The sequence below is a fragment of the Castor canadensis genome, chromosome 12 (assembly GCF_047511655.1).
Source record: "Castor canadensis chromosome 12, mCasCan1.hap1v2, whole genome shotgun sequence".
Classification (NCBI taxonomy): domain Eukaryota; kingdom Metazoa; phylum Chordata; class Mammalia; order Rodentia; family Castoridae; genus Castor; species Castor canadensis.
In genome coordinates, this window is record NC_133397.1 from 2,709,574 (window position 1) to 2,731,438 (window position 21,865).

General features: G+C 43.5%; 1 protein-coding gene across 2 annotated transcripts in view; it reads left to right on the forward strand.

The window, feature by feature from the left end:
• The window catches only part of Dcdc2c (doublecortin domain containing 2C), a 121,491-nt gene that overhangs the window by 27,250 nt on the left and 72,376 nt on the right, over positions 1-21,865 (forward strand). The window contains exon 4 of one of the 2 annotated variants that reach the window (XM_074049093.1): positions 9,612-9,740. The exons of the other annotated variant lie outside the window; for it this stretch is intronic. Within the exon in view, the coding sequence (XP_073905194.1) occupies positions 9,612-9,740 (129 nt within the window). The remainder of the gene's footprint in view (positions 1-9,611; positions 9,741-21,865) is intronic. 2 annotated transcript variants of the gene reach the window in all.

The window sequence follows — 21,865 nt, forward strand, 5'->3', positions numbered from 1 at the left end:
AATCTAGCAATTTCAGCTGTTGGATATGATAGCAAATTTAAAGTTGTTTTCTCTGTCATGAGCTTTTACTCCCAAAGGCCCTTTAGCAAATCAGCATGTCCCTGCAAGCTGTTACCTTAGGAGGGATGTTTTAAGTCTTGTGCTCAGTAGGACACATGCAGACCAACGGGGTCACCTGCCTTTTGTTTTAGAGGGCTATAAAGAAGAACATGAACACATTGGTTCAGATCCTGGCTTTTCATCTTGGCTTTGTGACCTCCACACACTTTGTCTTTGAATTTGTTTCCTTGTTTGCAAAGCACCTTGCAGGTTGGTGCTGAGGACTGACTTCGGAAATACTTCCACAAACCTGCCTGGTGCGTGGTATAGCGCAGCAAGTCTTCCCCTGCAGCCTTCTGTCTGTCACTGGACTGTTTTAGTGATTAAAATCCCCTATGTGGAGTTCAAGAGGGCCATACTCTCCCCCAACTGGAAACAGGTTGAGTCATGAGCTCCCAATGTCAGAGGGACACCATCCCCTAGCTTCTGGACCTGGCCTTCACCTGCAGGAATCACAGTGGCTCTGTCCTGAGAAGCAGGTGTCTGGGGCAGGTGAGGCTGGTGAACACCTGCCCAACCCAACAGAAAGAGAAGAAAACATGACTAACTAGTTCAACCTTGCTCCTTCTACATGTCCTTAAAGCCCCATGACCATTTCCTAGAAATATCTTCAGCTCCTGTAAGGGAGCCACTTAGACACGCAACATCTTCCTGTAGTGATCCTTATAGAAATGAGAGCTGTTTGAAATAACAAAAGATCTATCATTTTTTCTGTAGAATGTGTAGCACTTTCAGGGAACATTTATTGGTTTGTGGGTCCTTCCTGACAAAGACACATGTTCCCATATCTGCATTTGAGGGACATGTCCCAGTGCTAAATGAATGACTTGATAGACATTTCTTTCAGTTATGAACCATTATTCTCAGCTGTTTTCCATCCTCTGTATTGATGTGATGGAAATTCCACTAGATGGACCCAAACAGCTATCTAAACCAGTGGATTTTTATCAAGAAAAGAGCTGATCATGTTTGCTTGGAGGCTGTATAACTATAAGCACAAACAGTGGTTAGGATGGTGTTGAGTGACTTAGATGTTTGAGAGAAGAGCTTTGACTCTTCCTTGTTACTGGGAAAGCTGAGGCCATTGTGGCATGTGTTCCTTGGGAGCCTGGCCTTGGAGTGAGAACCTGGCAGGCCAGGGATTTAGCTTTATGACCACAGGGTGTGTATTTGGGTGGGACTGACAAGTCTGGCAGACTATTGGATTTCCTTAGCCTCCTCCGTCCCACAAAGTGTTCACTGTTTGCAGGGGAGGGACACTGACAGGCAGCATGCCAGGTTCCCTCAGGTCTCCTCTGCCAGTGCAGATCTTGGTGGTCTGTTTGCTTTTCTCACTCTCTGGTGCCCTCAGGACACCCCTTGAACCATAATAGACCCCAGATACAGTGCACTATGCCCCTCCCCCATACCTGGCAGAACCCAGTAATATAGGACCCAGAAAGAAGCTGCTCCAATTCTTTGCCATTTAAAAAAAAAACCCTTTTTCTTTTTATTACATTTTTAGTATTGTTTTTACTTTATTTAAATTTTTTATGTTTTTATTTTTCATACCTCATCTTATCATTAATTTTGTTTTTATATTTTTCTTTATTTTGTAATAGGTATTTTATCCCTTGCTCTTTTCTTTATCTTCTGTACATTCTTTTCCTTTCTTCTTTTTCTTTTATATAACTTTGCTGCTTTCTTTTCCCCTTTTCCTTCCCCCTTCTTTATTTCATTCTTGTTTTTGTTCTCTTTGTTCTTTTTCTTCTTTTTTTTTTTTTTGGCAGAACTGGGGTTTGAACTCAGGGCTTTGAATTGGCTAGGCAGTTGCTCTGCTGTCTGAGTCACACTTCCAGCCCTTTTTGCTCTGGTTATTTTGGAGATAGGGTCTCTCACTTTTGCCCACACCAGCCTGGACTGTGATCCTCCTATTTTAGGTTTCTGCCATTGCTGGGATGACAGGTGCATGCCACCATGCCCTCCTTTCACTTTTTTTATTGTTACTTTTACCTTTATTAATTTTTAGCATCATAGTTTATTCTATATTATTTTTCTTATCACTTAATTATCTATGGTCATTGCTGGTGTAGTAAATGTCCTTAGTTTATTTTCTTGTATTTCTGTTTCTGGATAGTTTTGGTGTTGTTACTGTTACAGCAGTTTTATTTTCTCCTCTCTGAGTGGCACTGAGAATTGAGCTCTCTCAAGAGAAGGAAGGTCACTGAGAAGACCCCAGATAAAACTGGAGGAGTTTTACATCCCAATAGTTGCAAAAATTCCAACAGAGAAACACAAGAAATCTGAAAAAGCAAGGCTACATAATTCCTTCAAAAGTTCCTTAACTCTTCACTAGATGCATCTGAAGGTATTGAAATGTTTGAAATTCCAGACAAAGAATTCAAAAGTCTAGTTTTTAAAATGATAACTGACTTCTAAGAGTATTCAAATAAACAGGTGAATGAAGTGAAAAAGTCAACACATGGGAAGAAACTGAGCAAAGAGAGAGATAAAAAAGGAGTTATTGGAAATGAAAATCTCAATAAATTCAATAAAAAACTCAATGGAGAGCATCACCAATAGATTAGCCCAAGAAGAAGAACGAATATCAGGATTGAAGAGAAGGTGAGGAATGAGCACATCCAGAGAGCAACAAAGATTAAAAAAAATAAGCAATTATGACCACAATATCCCAAAACTCTAGGACACAAGAGACCAAACCTATGAATCTCTGGTGTACCAGGGTTGCTGAGATATAGTTGAGAGGTAGAGAAAACTTATTCAATGCAATTATAGTAAAAGTTTCCAAAATCTAGGGAAAGATATGGACACACAGGACAGTAAACATTTAGAACCTCAAATAGACGTCACCAGAAAAGAACCTCTCCATGTCATAGTGTAGTTAAAATGCACAAAGTAGAGAACAAAGAAGAGTACTGAAAACTAGAAGAGTCAAGTGCCAAGTTATTTCAAAGGCAAACTTACCAGGTAGACCTCTCAGCAGAAACCCTAAAGGCCAGGAAAGCATGGAGTGATGTATTTCAAGCCCCAAAGCAAAATAATTGCCAACCAAGATTAATATATTTAGCAAAGTTATGCTTCCAAATTGAAGGAGAAATAACAACCTTCCATGATAAGCATAAACTAAAGCAATTCATGACCACTAAGCCAGAATTGTAGAAGATCCTGAAGGGAATACTACAAACAGAACAGGAAGAAAGATGTACACAAGCATGAGATCTTGGAAAAGAATAAATCTCAATAAAAGAATTGATAAGTGAGAATTAGGAAAGGTACAAACATGATTAGCTCAGTAAACCAGCAAACCTCTAAGATGAAGAAGGGAGAAATGATACATACTTTTCAATAATCACCCTAAATGTAAATGGCCTTAACTCTCCAGTTAAAATCCAGTTTGAAATGGATTCAAAACAAGACCCAACTGCTTGCTGTCTGCCAGAAAGTCACCACACTGGCCAAGATTTGCATAGACGCCAGCAAGGACACACAGAGAGTAAAGGATGGAAAATGATATTTTATGCAAACAAAATCTGAATGCAGTCAGGAGTAGTTTTATTCACATTTGACAAAGCAGACTCCAAGTCAAAATTAATCAGAAGGGAAAAGTCCATCAAAAGATAAAAAGATGATAAATATATATGAACTGGATGCTGGTACACCCAATATTGTAAAACAAACACTGCTAAGCCTAAAGGGACAGAGGGGTCCAGATACAATAATAAAGTGTGACTTCAATACTCCACTCTCATTAATAGGCAGATCATCCAGACAAAAAAATCAGCAAAGAACCTCCAGAGTTAAACCACTCCTTAGACCAAAAGGAGTTAACTGACTTCTACAGACTATTTTATGCAACACCTGCAGAATGCACATTTTCCTCAACAGCTCATAGGACTTTCTCCAAAACAGATCACATTTTAGTTCATAACACAAGTCTTAACAAATATAAAAAACTGATATAACCTCGTGTTTCTTATGAGCTCATAATGGAATCAAACTGTAAATCTATGTGAAAAACCACAGACACTATGCAAACACTTGGAGACTGAACAATACATGAGTAATCAGTGGGTCATTAAAGAAATCAGGAAAAATCTAAAAATTCCTAGGATGAAATGAGAATGAAAACACAACTTACTAGAAGCTTTGGGACACAGCAAAGGCAGCAGTAAGAGGGAAGTTCATATCTGAGTACCTACATTAAAAAAATCAGATCTTAAAAAACTCTAATGATGCTCCTCAGGGTCTTAGAGAAATAAGAACAAACTAAACCCAAAATTAGTAGGTGAGAAGAAATAATAAAAATCAGTGTAGAAATAAGATATGGAGTAAAAGAATAGCACAGAGGATCAATGGAACAAAGAATGGGCTCTTTGAAAAGATAAACAAGATTGACAAACCCTTGACCAAAAGATAAAAGACTCAAATTAATAAAGTTAGAGATGAAAAGGGGGATATTATGACAGATATCAATGAAGTATGGAGAATCATCAGGGAATATTTAGAAAACTGAGATTCTAATAAACTAGAAGAAATGGATAAATTTCTAGACACACATGACCCACCAACATGGAACCAAGAGGATATAAAAACCTAAACGTATCTAGAATGAATTATGAGCTTAAAACACTGAGAGAGAATCTCCCAATGAAGACAAGCCTAGTACGGGACAGATTCACTGCTGAATTCTACCAGACCTTTAGACTGACACCAATGTTCCTCAAACTATCCCACAAATAGAAGGAGAAGGAAGACTTCCAATTTCATTCTGTCATGTCACTATCATCCTGACACCAAAACTGTGTAAGGATACAACAACAAAGAGAAAAAAACCTGTAGACCAGTTTCCTGATGAATGTAGACACAAAAATCTTCAGCAAAATGCTTGAAAACCGAACTCAGCAACACATTAAAACGATCATACACCACAATTAAGATGGTTTTATTCCAGGGAAGCAAAAATGGTTAACATATGCAAATCAACAAATGCAGTTCAGCACATAAATAGATGTAAGGAAAAAAAAAAAACCATGATCATTGCCATAGGTGCAGAAAATGCCTCTGACAAATTTCACCCTCCCTTTATGATAAAGGTCCCGAAGAAACTAGGAGTGGAAAGAATGTACCCCAACATTAGAAAGGCTACATATGAAAAACCTGTGGCCAACATCATCCTAAATGGGGAAAAACTGAAAGCATTTCTTGTAAAGTCAGGAATGAGACAAGGCTGTCCATTTTCTCAACTCTTACTCAAAATAATGCTGGACTTCCTAGCCAGAGCAATAGGCAATAGAAAGAAATAAAAGGCATACAAATAGGGAAGGAAGAAGTCAAATTATCCCAATTTGCAAATGACGTGATCCTATACTTATAAAAGACTTAAAGATTCCACCACAACCTCTTGGATCTGATAAACACTTATAGCAAATAATAGGATCCAAAATTAACATACAAAAATCAGTAGCTTTCCTATACTTCAACAACAAACAGACTGAAAAAGAAATCATGAACACAATTCCATTAATGATAGCCTCAAAAAAGAAGGGATAAAAAATAGGAATAAGCCCAGCCACGGAGCGAGAGACCCCTGCAATGAAAACAAACACGGAAAAAAGAAATCGAAGAAGACTACAGAAGATGGAAAGACCTCATATGCTCCTGGATTGACAGTATCAATATTGTGTAAATGGCTATATTTCCAAAAGTTATCTACAGATTCAGTGCAGTCCCCACCAAAATTCCAATGACATTCTTCACAGAAATACTAAAGAAACTAAAATTCATAGGGAAGCACGAAAGATGCCAATTGCCCAAAGCAGTACTGAGCAAAATGAGACTGCTCTAGGTATCGTGATCTGCTTTCACATTGCACGCAGAGACATGATCACAAAGCAGACCATAGATCTGTGGACTAGAAGAGAGGACCCAGAAATGAACCACGCAGCTCGAGGCATTGATTCGTTACAGAGGTAGAAAAAACATTTGTTGGAGAAGAGACAGCCCCTGCAACAAATGGTGCTGGGAAGCGGGTTGTCCTCATGTAGAAGACTGAAACTCAATCCCTGTTTCTTACCCTGTGCAAAAATCAATTCCAAATGCATCCAAGACCTTATGAGATCTGAAAATTTGAAACTACTGGAGAAAAATAGAGGGAAACCCTTCAAGATGTAAGCATAGGTAACAACTTTCCGACTAGGACTCCAAAAGCTCAGGACATAAGAGCAAAAATTGATAAAGGGGATTGCATCGTATTTAAAAGTTTCTGCACAGCGAAGGAAACAATGGAAGAGTGAAGAGACAGCCTCCAGAATATGGGAAAATCTTTGCTAGCTATTCAACTGACAGAGGATTAATATCTAGTAATACATATATGAACACCTGAAAAAAATTAAACACCGAAAGAACAAATAGTCCAATCAATAAATGGGCAAATGAACAGACTCTTCTCATAAGAAATAGAAATGGCCAATAAATACATGAAAAAAAAGTCCAATATCTTTAGTCATCAGGGAAATGCAGATCAAAACTACCTTGAGGTTTCCTTTCACCCCAGTCAGAATATCTGTGATTTAGAGAACAATGACAAATGCTGGTGAAGAGGCACAGGGAAGGGGTAGGGGTGGGAGACTGTTGGTCAGAATATAAATTAGCCCGCCCATATGGGAAGGAGTATGGAGGTTCCTCAAAAAACTAAAAATGGAGCTACCTTATGATCCCCCTGTACCACTCCGGGGTTTATAACCAAAGCAATGGAATTTACTTACTGCACAGAGACCTGCACAGCCATGCTCATCTCTGCAGTATTCACACAGCTAAGTTATGGAGTGAGTCTAGGTGCCCGTCAGTGGATGAGTGGATGAAGAAAATGAGGTACAGATACACAATGGAGTATTATTTACCCACGAAGAAGAATGAAATATGTCTGCAACAGGAGATCATGTTAAGTGGAATAGGCCAGACGTAGTTAGATCAATATCACACGCTTTTTCTCACATATTGAATCTAGGTAAAATAAAAGATGTGAAAGTAGAAGGGGGACTTTTTGAAAGAGGAAGGGGACACATGGGAGGGGGAAAGAGAGAGTAATGGGAGAGGGAGAGCATGGCCCAAGAGTATTGCATACGTGTATGAAAATACCATAGCGAAACACATTATTTTGTCCAGTTGATGTACGCTAATAAAAAGGAAAAACAATAAAAAGATACAAAGAGAGTGAATCTCCCTCCCACCCTGTTTCTCCATTCTCTAGTGACTTCCTGCAGACTTCACTGTCACTCCTGTCCACTTGCGGTGACGTGTACCGTGCACTGAGGTGCACCTCACTTCTCCCCACCGCGTGGGGCATCCTGGAGACGGCTTCTTACTGGCATTTGTAGATGGCCCGTGCTGAGTAAAGTCCTGCACGGTATCCTGAAGTCACGCACACTGCTGTTGACCTCACAGCAGTGGGGGTTTTCATCGTGGACCTCTGGGGAGGCCGTGTGGGTGTTTAAATGAGGCTGTCGTCCAGTCTTGGCTGTCCGACCCTGGACAGCCAGGTGTAGCCCGCCCACCTGGTCTCACTGTGCAGTCCCTGGCCAGTTTCCTGAGCCAGGTTCGGCCTGGCTTTCCTGCTGAACCTGTGCTCCCTGTGTTAAAAGTTGGTTTACCTTGAAACTTTTCACATATGCTACAGGTGGCTTCCCTACACGTATCTGCTTATTAGGGAGCATATGGGAATCTTGAACAAAGAATAAAATAAAAATCACCAGTTACCTGTCCTTGGGAAGTGCTGGCAACCTGGAGGTGCATTTCCTCTGCCCTCTGCATTTGCTGTTTTTAAACGTTTATTCGGTTTGACTAGTGTCCCTTGGTTAACAGAATTCTGCATAAGCAATTTTGGCTGGCCGTGTACTTTGCTGTACGCTCTTGGGCACGTGGCCGTTCTACACTCACCCGTTTGGGCTTTTGTACCTGTTTGGAAGTGATGTGGCGTGAGGAGTGTCACTGCACACTCCTGAGGGTGGCAGGGCCACACATGGCGGTACCTTGGCGTAGGGCACTGAATTCGTTACCATGGCCTTGGATAGACCAGGGTGGATTTTAGCGCATCCGCGGTGTGCCTGGTTGTTCTTTATTCTACCTTACAGCCGTGGCACACTGTTTTCCTTCTTCACATTTTGTTTGTCACCTAGTCATTCTTGACGCCTTAATTAGTAATCACCTTCTCAAATGGACCTTCAGAAAGCCCACCACTAATGAGGCTGCCTCATAGAACCATAGTGGGCACGTCACCCGAACCTGCCTCGTTTTCAGTACTCGGGACAGGAATGTATATAAACATCCGAAAATTGAGGCTAAAAACTCAACGTGGTCTTATTAAAATATTTACTTATATATTAAGTTGCACTAGCGAGGGACTTCACCATGACTCTTCCACACATGCATGGGACGTACCTTGGTCACTCATCTCACCTCCTTATTGGTAATAACCTGACTTTGGACAGACTCTTGTGTCAGGCCATCAGCAGCACCAGCTGTGGGGGACGGTTCTTTGCTGTGACAGCACCTGCACACTGGTGAGCTGTGCGTTGGCGAATTGCGTTCTTCATTTCTGCATGGTTTATTTTGCTGTGTTTTATAGCTGGACGAAGATGAGCTCTGGTTGACTGGAAGTCTCTTTTGCCCAAGCTTTAGTGGAGAAAATGGCTTCTGTCTCATATGACAGATACACTAATTTCACATTTATATTCACTCTGGATAAAGACATGTTTGTCAAATTCTAAGATACTTGCATTTAAGGAAAAAACCCCCAATAAAACCACAGCCACAGGAAATGATATGTGAAACAAATTATAAGCCAGATTGTTGTAAGGTTGGGCTTACAACAATTGATATATTTTATTAAAATATATCAATTTTAGCATTATTTTTACACTAAAGGAATTGAGCCTTGCATTTTCCTTATTTGTTTTTTTGACATGGGGTTTTGCTATGTAGCACAGGCTGGCCTTGAACTGGAGATCCTCCTGCTTTCACCTCTTGAGTGCTGGGATTACAGTGTGCCCTGCCATGCCTGGCTAGTTTTATTTTAATGTGAGTTACAACAGTTTGAAGCTATTTCCAAGTGCTGGTGATTAGAGTGGCACGTTCTAATCAACACGAGAGAACTAATGACTTTGTTGGGCTTTGAGACATCTGCTGAGCACCCTTCACCCAGCACGCAGAAGTAAAGGCAAGTCACGGGGACCACGGGGAAGCTCCGAGGACTGGCGGGGCGATTCCCGTTAGCTGTGCGAAGGGCTGCTCCGAGCTTCCCTTGGAGCCTGTCTTGGCTCCGTTGGACCAGAGACAGCTGCAGGTTCCAGGGCACCAGCCCTGCCTGCTGTCCAGGTGGACGCGGTTTTCGCCCAGGGCTGTGCCCTGGCTAGGGCCTGGCTGTGTTACGAGGGGCTGTTTAGTGCATCACATCCTTTCTGAATTCCCCCTCAAGTTTAAGGTCGTAACGAATGCTTTCCCTTTTGCTCTTACAGCGTGTTCACAAATGGAAGATTATTTATCCCGCCCGTCAAAGTCATCATACCCAAGTTCAGCCTGTCTGATTGGAATAGTGTGCTGGCCACGGTTGGAGAGAAAGTCTTGCCTCTGGGAGGGGTTCGGAAGTAAGGAGACCTCGCACCTGCGGGCGAGCTGGTGCAATGGCAGCTCGGTTTTGTACTTTGCTGTGAGAGCTTCCTGCCTAGACCAGCAAGGGCTAAAGTGATTCATCATGAGCTCTGATTTGTACCATCCTTATTTTCAGCCAGTTTCATTAATTTATTCACTCAGCAAACTGCTGACCATGAGCTGGGTGTGGTGAGTGCAGAGGGAGCCTGGCTCCCTGGCTCCCCACTGGGTGTGCACCCTTTACGGGTGGATGGGGTGCTGCAGTGGAGAAATTGGGGAGGTCCCAAGGGGGAAGCTAGTTCTCCAGGAGAGGCGGTGCAGATTAGTGGGGATTCACTCCCTGGGCAGAATGAGGGTGACAGTGTGACACCCTTGAGTCTGGGCTTTGGGGGGGCCTGGGGCCAGGGCTCCTTCCTGCATCTGTCTCTTTGTTGCCTTAGGTACATTCGTCCTCGTCTTGAACCAATTTGAGACATAACACATTCGTAGAAATGTCACACGCAAACTCCCTGTAGAGCTATCTTAAGCAAAAATGACTTTTTTCAAAAATGGAAAACACGAAGGTAGAACAGGTCCTGTCTGGGGGGTTGGTACCCGTGGGAGGGGGGAGGATATAAGGAAAAGGATGGGGGGGCAAATATGGTGGAATATTATGCACTCATGTATGAAGATGGAAAAATGAGACCTGTCGAAACTGTTCCAGGAATGGGGGGAGGGGGATAAAGGAGGATGATGGAGGGGTGAACTTAACTAAGATCTATTGTAAGCACTTTTGTAAATGTCGTAATGTACCCCAGTACAACAACATGATAATAAAAAAAAGAAAAAAAGGAAATCATCATAAAACCCACTTCCAAGAGTCGCGATAGGTGTCTAGTGCATCACACTGTACTTGGTCTGTACAGTGAGTGACAAGGGGGGCTGCTTATCATCGTGACAGGCGTAAATCCTGGGCCAGCATCAGGCATGTGGGGTGTACACCCGAGTCAGTTTGTAGTGATGCATGGGGACACACCACGCCATGCCATTGTGTAAGTGTTCACAGCAGGAGAAAAGAGAGAACACAGAGGTCCAGAGAGGAGGTGGTGATCCAGAACGGGGTGCAACCATGGCAGCCTGGGTGGAAGGGGCCAAGTTGAGTGAGGAGAGCTAGGAGGTGCCACGCTTGGCAAAGAGCCAAGAGTACTCTGGGACAGGAGCCAGGTTGCGTGGGTGGAGCTTTGCGGAGGTGAGAAGGTGGGGACAAGGCTGGAAAGGAGGTGAGGCGAGAGATTCAGGAGCCCCAGGTGTTGGTGTGGAGGGGCTCGGGACAAACACTTCACTGATGTGACACCGAGCTCATTGCCCTCTGGAAGTCCCCGGTGAGGGCAGTGGAGGAGAGAGGGGAACACTAGGAAGCATGCCAGAACAGGTGCAGGCACATGTGACCTGGACAGCAGGTGGGCAGGGAAGCTGTGCAAGGTGGGGGCACTTCCTGTGAGGTGGGGGGAGACGAGGGAAAGTTCAAGTCTGGACAGAAGGGAACAGAAGTGGAGAGGAGTGGAGGAAGGAGAAATGGGGGGACTGGAATGGGGGTGGGGCCCTGCTACTGTGGGTACCACTGAGCTGTAGCGGAATCGGCTGCACACTGTAGGGCTCAGGGCCCAGGCAGGGAGAGAAGAAGGCAGGTGAGGGCTCAAGGTGAGGGAGGTGAAGCCTGGAAGTTGGGTGGTCTCAGAATAAGGGTCCAGCTGTTCCAGTGGTTCAGAGGGGCATGGCAGGAAGGGGAGGGAGTGGGGCTGCGGTGGTGGAGTTGGGGACACTCAGGTTGAGGAGACAAAGCATTGCTGCGGGAGACAGTTGGGAGTATGGGAAGACATCTTTTGCAGCTGGATGGTCAGCATGCATGACGCTGAGGGTGGGAAGGTCACCTTGTGGGCTGTGACGGTTGTCTGGTGCTGGGCATTGGAGAGGAAGAGTAAAAACATTGGCCCTATCACTCATTTGTCCACTGTCTCTCTCAGGGGTAAGTTAAAGCATCAAAAAGATTTACAAAATGGAGCCATCTCTTTTCCTGTAGGACCTGAACTGTTGGCTGTGTAGGGCGAGGGAGTGGGAGTCACAGGGCGGACTTAATGCTCCAGAGAAGGTAGAGACTGTATGAGAAGTGACAGTTAAATATTAGTGCAGACAGTGGGAAGTAGGAAGGCTTGTGAATGTATCTGGAAGGAGCCAAAACTGACAGTGGAGTTAATCACGAATATCTGTAGAGCGGCGGGGGTGAAAGAAACAAAAATGTGAGAATTAAGTAAGGGGATAAGGTATTTAGAGGAAAAATAGCACATTACAATCATAAGCTCAGGTCTTTTTTTTTGTGGACTTAAGTTAGTTCTGCATGGCTGAGCTTAGAAAGAGAGCAGAGTTTGAGAACAGAAAGAATGTTTTTGAAGTGTATGACATGCAGGGCTGGGTGCCGTGGCTTATGCTTATAATCCCAGCTACTCAGGAGGTGGAGACGGGAAGATTGTAGTTCAAAGTCAGGCTGGGCAAAAAGTTACCCAAAACCCTATATCAGCCAACAAACTGGACCTGGGGGTACACAGCTGTCACTCCAGCCATGTGGGAGAGATAGGTAGGAGGATTTTGCTGATCCCAGCCCCAGGCAAAAGCACAAGATCCTACCTGAAAAACAACAGCAGCAACAACAAAAGAATATGGTATGAACTTAAAAATCAGTGTGAAAGCACGGCTAACGCCCCCCCCTTCTGGGAAGTCACTTCATTTACCAGTGTGCCTCGTCACTTACCTAACGTTAATATGTTCGGATTCTGCTACACCTTTGTCTTGTGTTGGAGAGTTGGCCCTTATTATTTTTTTTAGAGAAAGCGACAGTAAAGTTTATTAGGAAAGGAGCCCACTTCCAATGACAAAGTAGGTCGTGTCTAAAGTAAAAGAGAACGTCCCAGTCACCGTTCTTAGTGGTGTCAAAGTTAACTTTTCAGACACTTTTGAACTTTGGTATGATGGAAGCCTAAAGCCCAGAGACGACTTTTAGAGCTGTCGGAGGAATTACGCCAGCGTCGGGGTTGGGAAGATGTGCTTTCGGAGGACATTTGTTGAGTGCTGACAGCGGAGTGGTGAGCACTGGACGTTCAGGCTGGTGACCCTGCAGAGGTCAGGTGTCAAGGGAGCAGACACAGCAGAGGGCAGGGTCTCCTGAGAAGGCGCACACACTGTGGCAGCACCGTGCTGGACACTCCTGGGAGGAGAGGTTAGGGATGGAGGAGGAGACTGTGGACAGTGAGCAGTTCCTCAGATTCTTGTCCTGCCTCCTCTCCAGCCCCAGAGAATATGGGAGTGTGGCCAGATAGTGCCTGGAGGAAGGCCAGCAAGATGGTCCCAGAAAGGAGAGACACTAGTGTGTCTGGAGGGACCCGAGGATGAAGAGGCCCCAGTCTGAATTTCTCACCTCACCTGCTGAGGGAAGGGTCACAAGCAACCCGAGAAGGGAGAATGCCTTTCAGCTTCTCAGTTACGATCCTCACTCTCCATTTCAGTTCAGTGTTTATGGAGCACATGCCATGTACCCAGGGGCTCTGGAGTAATTGGAAAGAAACCACCAACTGACCAAACAAACTATCTGGAAGGATGTGCTGGGCGTCACTCTGGCACTTAACACCGTTAGGGGACAGACAGTCTGGAGCGAAATGGCTGCTTCACAGTGGGAGGCAGTGCTCAGCGCTGGGGAGACCCAGAAGGGCTGTGTGTGTGCACATGTGAGTACCCATGTGTGCGTGCTGTGTGTTTGTGTATGTGTGTCTCTGTGTGTGTGTATGTGTGCCTGTGTGTTTGTGTGTCTCAGTGGAGCCACAGGTGAAGAGAGCAGGCCTGATAGAGGAGTTGAACATCCTGGCTCTGAAGTGTAGGAAATGTTCTCAGGGTGGACCTGGGTGGCCCACAGCAAGGCAGTAGAACTCAGGTCATAGAGAGGCCCTAATGGAGGTGGGGCCTGAGGCAGTAACAGTAAAACCTGGGCAGAGAGGTTGGATGGACGAGGCAGGAGCAGGTCCAAGATGGCCCCATGCAGCTGCACATGGAGTTGTGGACCAGTGACTCAAGCTGTGTGTGCAACCTGTGCACGTGTGCCCTTGGACCCTGCCCTGAAGTCGCTGAGGTGTGGACTCCCACCTGAGGTTTCCTCTATGGGGCGTGACATCAGTGCTGTCCCCTGTTGTGTACTCAACTTTCCTTTGTAGACCAGCCAGTCATTTATCAGCGATATCCACGGTGCAGGTGGCAGTCATTTAGGAGATGGGGTGAATCATGAACGTGACTGCTGACCTTGACTAATAGATGGAGTGAGAGGTGAAGTGGGCAGTTGCTGTGGACAGCAACCTTGCCACCCAGTCGGTGGTATCTTCCTGCCTAAATTGATGTCACTTCTGCTGTGCCCACCATGCCCTGCTCGTCTCACAGAGTTCAGTACATCCTCCAACCTTTGCTTCTGTAAAAGACATTGAGCAAACACTGGGTATGACTGTGTTCTCCTAGCCTTGGTCATCCCCATGTAGAGCTGAGGTCTCACGTTCAGGCAGTGAATCTCTCTTAGTCCATAGAGAACTTACGGAGCTCCCACGTGAACAGCAGGTGTGCGGTGGTGCAGAGAGAAGCATTAGGGTGGGGATGGAGGGAGCCTGCTTCTCAGAGGAGGTGGCATTAACAACAGATCCAAGCTGGGTACAGTGGCTAAGGCCTGTAATCCCAGCTACTTGGGAGGTAGAGATGGGAAGACTGAGGTTCAATGCCAGCATAAGAAAAGAAGTTAATGAGATCCCCCTTTCAGTGAACAAACTGTGTGTTTTCTCTGATCTTTTTTATTTTTTAAGACAACACAAACTGTGCTGAGGTGCCCATTGGTTTTTACTTCCCATGTCTGCTGTAGATTTCCTGGGTTTGCTGCTCGTTCATTTAACGTCTTTCCCCCCAGATGCCCTGGGGTAGCCTTGGGAGACCAGGATATTGCTATCTTGTTCCTCCAACCTACACAAGAGCTTGGCTAGCTTCAGAGTTCTTTTCTTTCAGATGTTGAAAATGTCACTTCATTGTCTCTTTTGTCAGGGCTGCTGTTGACAGACCTGGCGTTGTTCTTGTTCTTCTTGCTGTGTGTGCTGGCCGCTGTTCTCTGTAGAGCCTTTCAGAGCACCTCTGTTGTGTCTTCAGTGTCACACTGATGTGCCCAGAGGGGAGCTTTGCTGTGCTTTCTCTTCTTTTGCAGCTATGGACGCTTTCCATCCGAGGCGTCCCTATTTCTTTAATTCTGAGATTAGCCTCTGTCATCTTCACACACATTTCTTCCTTTCCCCTGTTTCTTTAATGGTTGTTTTGGTTCCTATTACCTGGAGGTTGGCAGACCCTCTCATCTGCCTTCTTTTTTTTTTTTTTTTTTCTTTTTTGGTGGTGGTAGGATTTGAACTCGGGGCTTCACACTTGCTAGGCAGGCGCTCTACCACTTGAGCCACTCCACCAGACCTTCATCTGCCTTCTTTCTCTCTTAAAAACATTGTTGTTAGCATATGTTAGTTGTACAGGGGTTTCATTGTGACATTTCTATACAGGCTTCCAATGTGACTTGGTTAGACTCATCCCACTGTCATTCTCCCTCATCTGTACCCCCTTCTTAAAACAATTCCAACAGGTTTCGTCGTTCTATTTTCATACAAGTGCTTAAAGTATACCAACGATATTTGCCCTCCTTTGCCTTCTCTGTTCATCTTCCCCCCCTTCCACTAGTACACACCCCTGAACAGGACTTGTTTTACATTGCTGTCCTTCATTTTTTAAGCATGTATTCATTGTTCAAAAGGGTTTCACCATTGTTCAAAGAGTATTTCATGTACCAATATATGAACTCCCTCCATTACTCTCTGTTTCCCCTTTCCCTCACCCCATTGTTCAACAGCTTCAGAGAGTTTTGGTGTGTGATCTTCACACACAGATGGCAATGTATTTTGATATTATTCACTCACTTTCATTCTTGTTTCCTCTCCCACCTCCCCTTCATCTCCTCAGACAGTCCCACATTTTCTCTCTCTCTCTATGTATATATGATTATGTATGCATTTGTGTATACATTTATCTTTTGGGTCTAATTTCCATATATGAGAGAAAACATGTGCCCTTTGTCCCTCTGAGCCAGGTTTACTTTGCTTACCGTTCATTTTTCCACAAACAACATGATTTCACTCTTCTTTATGACTGAAAAATACTCCTTGTGTCTGTATACCACATTTTCTTAATTTATTCACCAGTTGTAGGGCATGTGGGCTGATCCATAGCTCGCCTGTTATGTACAGTGCTTCAATAAACAGGGCTGTGCAGGTGTCTTTATTGTTTTTTGACTTACATTCCTTTGGATATGTGCCTGAGAGTGGTATTGCTAGGTTGTGGTAGTTCTATTTTTAGTTTTTGAGGAACCTCCATATTTATTTCCATAGTGACTGCATTAATTCTTTTTTTCTTGCATCCTTACCAATGTTTGTTGTTTGTGTTCTGACCAGAGTGAGGTAGAATCTTAATGTGCTTTTGATTTGCATTTCTTTTATGGCCAGGGGTATTGAGCATTTCTTCACATGTTTATTGGTCACTTGTACTTCTTTTGAGAATTGTCTGTTCAGTTCATTTGCCCATTTCTTTATTGGATCATTGATTCTTTGGGAGATTAGTTTTCTGAGTTCCCTGTATATTCTGCTTATGAATCCCTTATCAGATGAGTAGCTGGCAAAGATTTTCTCCCATTCTGTGGGCTGTCTCTGTAATCTGTTTCCTTTGCGTGCAGAAGCTCTTTAGTTTGATACAGTCCCATTTGTCAATCCTTTCTCTTATTTGCTGAGTTATTGGAGTGCTATTCACAAAGTTATTGCCTACATCTGTATGTTCCAGTGTTTCCCTATTCTATTCTATAGTAATTCACGGTTTTAGATCTTACATTAAGATCTTTGCTGGATCATATGGCAGATCTATGTTTAGATTTTTAAGTAGCCTCCATATTGTTTTCCAGAGAGGTTGTACTAGTTTACATTCCCACCAGCAGTGTAAGAGGGTTCCTTTTCCCCCACATTCTCTCCAACACCTGTTGTTGGTGGTGTTTTTGATGATGGCTATTCTAACAGGAGTGAGGTGGAATCTTAGCGTGGTTTTGATTTGCATTTCCTTTATGACCAGAGATGGTGAGCATTTTTTCATGTGCTTTTTGGCCATTTGGATTTCTTCCTTTGAAAAAATTCTGTTTAGTTCAGTTGCCAACTTCTTTATTGGATCATTGATTTTTGGGGAGTTTAGTTTTTTGAGCTCCCTGTATATTCTGGTTATCAGTCCTTTGTCTGATGTGTAGCTGGCAGATATTTTCTCCCACTCTGTGGGTGGTCTCTTCAGTTTAGAGACCATTTCTTTTGTTGTGCAGAAGCTTTTTAATCTCATGTAGTCCCATTTGTTCATCCTTTCTCTTAGTTGCCGGGCTGCAAACCCTTGTTTTCAGGGTATATTCCTTGCTCTTTTGGGCACTAACTGCAAGGTTTCAGATCTGATATTAAGGTCCTTAATCCACTTTGAGTTGATACTAGTCCAGGATGACAGACATGGATCTAGTTTCAGTTTTCTTCATGCAGAGAACCAGTTTTCCCAGCAACATTTGCTGAAGAGGCTGTCTTTTCTCCATTATATATTTTTGGCGCCTTTGTCAAAAATAAGTTGGGCGTAGTTGTGTGGATTCATCTCCGGGTTCTCTATTCTGTTCCACTGGTCTTCATATCTGTTTTTGGGCCAGTACCATGCTGTTTTTATTGCTATGGCTCTGCAGTATAGTTTGAAATTGGGTATTGTGATACCTCCAGCATTGCTGTTTTTGTTGAGTGTTGGCATGGCTATTCCTGGTCTTTTGCATTTCCAAATGAACTTTAGGGTAGATTTTTCAATCTCTGTAATGAATATCCTTGGGATTTTGATGGGAATTGCAATAAAAATGAAGATTGCTTTTGGTAGTATAGCCATTTGTACTATGTTGATTCTGCCAATCCATGCACATGGGAGATCTTTCCGTCTTCTGTAGTCTTCCTTGATCTCTTTCTTCAGAGGTTTATAGTTATCCTTGTAGAGGTCATTTACATCCTTTGTTAAGTTTACTCCTAGGTATTTGATTTTTTTTGAGGCTACTGTAAATGGAATTGTTTTCCTATATTCTTTCTCAATTTGTTCATTGTTAGTGTATAGAAAGGCTACTGATTTTTCTAAGTCGATTTTGTATCCTGCTGTATTGCTGAAGCTGTTCGTGGTGTCTAGGAGTTTTTGGATAGAGTGTTTTGGATCTTTGAGGTATAGAATCATGTAATCTGCAAATAAGGATATTTTGACTATTTCTTTACCTATTTGTATTTCTTTTATTTCTTCTTCTTGTCTTATTGCTCTAGCTAGGAATTCCAGGATTATGTTGAATAGGACTGGGGAGAGTGGGCATCCTTGTCTTGTTCCCGAGCTTAGAGGGAATGGTTTGGAAAACAATATGGAGGCTCTTTAAAAAACTAAACATAGATCTGCCATATGATCCAGCAATACCACTCCTAGGGATATACCTGAAGGAATGCGACTCAGGTTATTACAAAGGCACCTGCGCACCCATGTTTATTGCAGTACTCTTTACAATAGCCAAGCTGTAGAAATAGCCAAGATGCTCCACAACTGATGCATGGATCAAGAAAATGTGGTATTTATGCACAATGGAATTTTACTCAGCCACAAAGAAGAAGAAAATTTTGTCATTCACAAGTAAAGGGATAGAACTGGAGAACATCATCTTAAGTGAAGTTAGCCAGGCTCAGAAGGCCAAAAATCACATGTTCTCCCTCATATGCAGATTATAGACCCAAAATAAATGCAGTAATATTATTGGACATGGGTCACACACTAAGAGGAGAACATGCATAGGAGGAATAGGGAAAGGAAAGGAAACCTAATACTTGAATGTGGCTGATGTGCTCCCTGTGGTGGAGTGAATAAAGTAATCTTAAACTGGCAGAGGCCACTATGGGAAGGGGACGAGGAAGTAGTGAAGAGGTCTGGCAGAGATGAACCAATGTGGGTTGCAATTCACAAGTGCATGGAAGCAACACTGAATCTCTCTGTGTAGCTATCTTTATGTCAAGCTAGCAAAACCACTATGATTTTCTTATTATCTCTTATGTTTTCTCTTCAACAAAATTGGAGAGCAAGAGGACGGAACAGGGTCTTCCTGGAGTGGAGGGAGGGGAGGAAAGGATGGGGGGTAGTGGGGAGGTGTCCCAAACAGTGCGTCCTCATGTAAGTAAATGTAAAACGATAAAATGAAAGGAGAAATAAAAAGATCTTTGATTCGCTTTGAATTGATTCTAATGCAGAGTGAGAGGAGGAGTCTGGTCCCTGGCTTCTACCTGTGGATCTTTAGTTTCCCAGCAACGTTTGTTGAAGAAGCTGTATTTTCTCCAGCGTATGTTTTAGGGCTCCTTTGTGAAAAGTCAAGTGGCTGTAACTGCGAGGTTTTATTTCTGGGTTTTCTATTATGTTCCATTGGTCTTTGTGCTTGTTTTGTGCCAGTACTGTGTTTTTAAAATTTTTCATATACTCTCTCCTGACTTTAAAGGAAATGACTTCAGTTTTTCCCTATGTATCATGACGTGACTCTAGGTTTGTCCTCTGCAGCCTTTGTTATGTTGAGTACATCCCTCCTAATCCTAGTTGCTTCAGAGCTTTTATCATAAAACAAGGTTGAGTCTTGTCAAAGAATTTTTCTGTGTCAGTTAAGATGACCATGTGATTCTCATCCTTAATTCTGTTTCTTTTCTGTATTACATTTATTGGTTTGCACATGGTGAACCATCCTTGCCTCCCTGGGATGAAGCCAACGTGATCATGGTGTGTGATCACTTTGATATGTTGTTGAATTTGGTTTGCATGAATTTCATTGAGAATTTTTTTGTCTATATTAATTGAAGAGACTGGTCTGTAATCCTCTTTTTGTGTGTGTGTCCTTGTCTGGTTTGGGATGAGTGTAATACCGGCTTCATAGCATGAACTTGGCAGTGGTCCTTCCCTTTTGTATTTCTTGGAAAACTTTGAGGAGTGTTGTTATTAGTTGTTCTTTAAAGATCTGGTGGAATTCAGCAGTGATCTGATCCTGGGCTTTTCTTTGTTGGAAGATTATTACTATTTCAATCTCATTGCTTATCATAGATCTACTTAAGTGGATTATATTCTCCTGGTTTGGTTTTGGTAGGTCAAATGCATCTAGAAATGTAGCCATTTCTTTTTCTTTTTGAAAAAACATTTTATTAGCACATATTCATTGTACAGGGCTTTCACTGTGACATTTCCGTATTTGCTCAGAGTGTACCTTGGTTAGGTTCATCCCCACCATTGTTCTCCCTCACCCCCTCCCTCTGCTTAAAATGATTTTGACAGGTTTCAACGTCTGTCTTCATATAAGTATATGAAGTACACTGGCCACACTCATCTCCTTTACCCTGTCCGTTCCCCTCCCCCTGCCACTAGTACCTCCCTCTAAGAGGGACCTGTTTCACACTCCTGTCCTTCATTTTAAAATGTGTATTCATTGTTTAAAGGGGTTTTGCCATGGTCTTTCACCTGTGAACATATTGTACTTAGTCAGATTAACCCCTGCATCACTACTCTCCTTTATCCTTTCTTCCCTACCTGTTATTCAACAGTTTTCAGTGCATTTTGTTATGGCTTCTTCCTACACAGATGTGATGTACTTGAATGTTATTTATGCTCTATCGTTCTCTTTTGCTGTCCCTTCTTCCCTACTATGCTCAGACAGTCCCAGTATTGCAAACTTGTTCTGTCTGTATGTGTGTGTGGTCATGTTTGTGTTTGTGTATACAGTTCATATTTTTAATCTGTCCATTTCCTTATATATCTTAAGAGTCCCTCAGTCTTCCTCTGAACAGAAATTTGTCCCTTCCCTCTGTCTGCTCTTTCATCTGTTTCACCCATCCATCTATCTCACTATCATTCTTTTTTTGTGCTGGGTGGGGTACATTGTAGCATTTACAAAAGTTCTTACAATGTATCAAATACATCATATTTGAATCCCCCGCCATTCACTCTTGTGGTTCCAAATAATCATTTCCCCTGATTTCTTGTTTCACAGTGGCAGGCTCTCTCTTTGTTTCTTTTATAACATTTGTATGTTGATGAGAATTCTGTCATTGTGTTCCAACACTTCTGCTGCTCTGGTGTCACTGGAGAGGGGTTTTGGGGATGAGGAGGATCCCCAGAAAGAGAGGGGGATATCCATCTTTGACTCAGCTGTCCAGCAATCCTCCACATCGGGTCCTTGAGTTCCATGACCACATCATTTCAAAGTGTTCCACAAAGAAAGGCAACTCCGAAGGTGAAGTCCAGCAAGCACTGATTTGCAGGCTCCTGTCTGCTCTTCCTCCGTGCTCGCTGTGGGGTTGATCTGAGGCAGTGGCTCTCAGAAGGGGCCTGCAGAGAAGCGGTGTCAACACCAGCTGCAGACTGTACTTGCGCAGTCAGCATGTCTGCTGTGGGGCCACAGTTTGTGCTTTCCCTGGCTTCCCCAGTGATCGCTGTACATCTAGGGGATGGCTGAGCTCTGTGGGCTCCTTCTCCTCCATATGGTCTGATGACACCTGGGGAGGGCTAAGCTCTGGAGTTGTCCTGCTCCTTGTGGCCTGGTGACACCTGAGGAGGGCTGAGCTCTGGAGTCCTGCTGCTCCATGTGGCCTGCAGTCATTCCTTCCTTCCACTCCTGTGCTTGCTGCTCAAAGTCACGACTTCACCTCATACTTCCACAGCAGCTCCGCGTGTCCTGTCCCTCTGTCACACCTCATTCACTGTGGCCAGATGCTACTGCTCTTCCACGGAAATCTTCAGTCACTCCCTCTACATTAATGCTGGTATCCTTTCCCTGGTAAGCGGAGCTCTTTAAAAACGGCCCTTGATCTACACTTTCATGTGCTCTGGCTGCATTTTACCCTCAGTGACAGGCAGGCCCTTGTGCTCTGGCTTTTTGCACAGGCCTCTCCCACTGCTCCAAGTGGCTTCACCCTCTTCACCTGATGAAATCTTA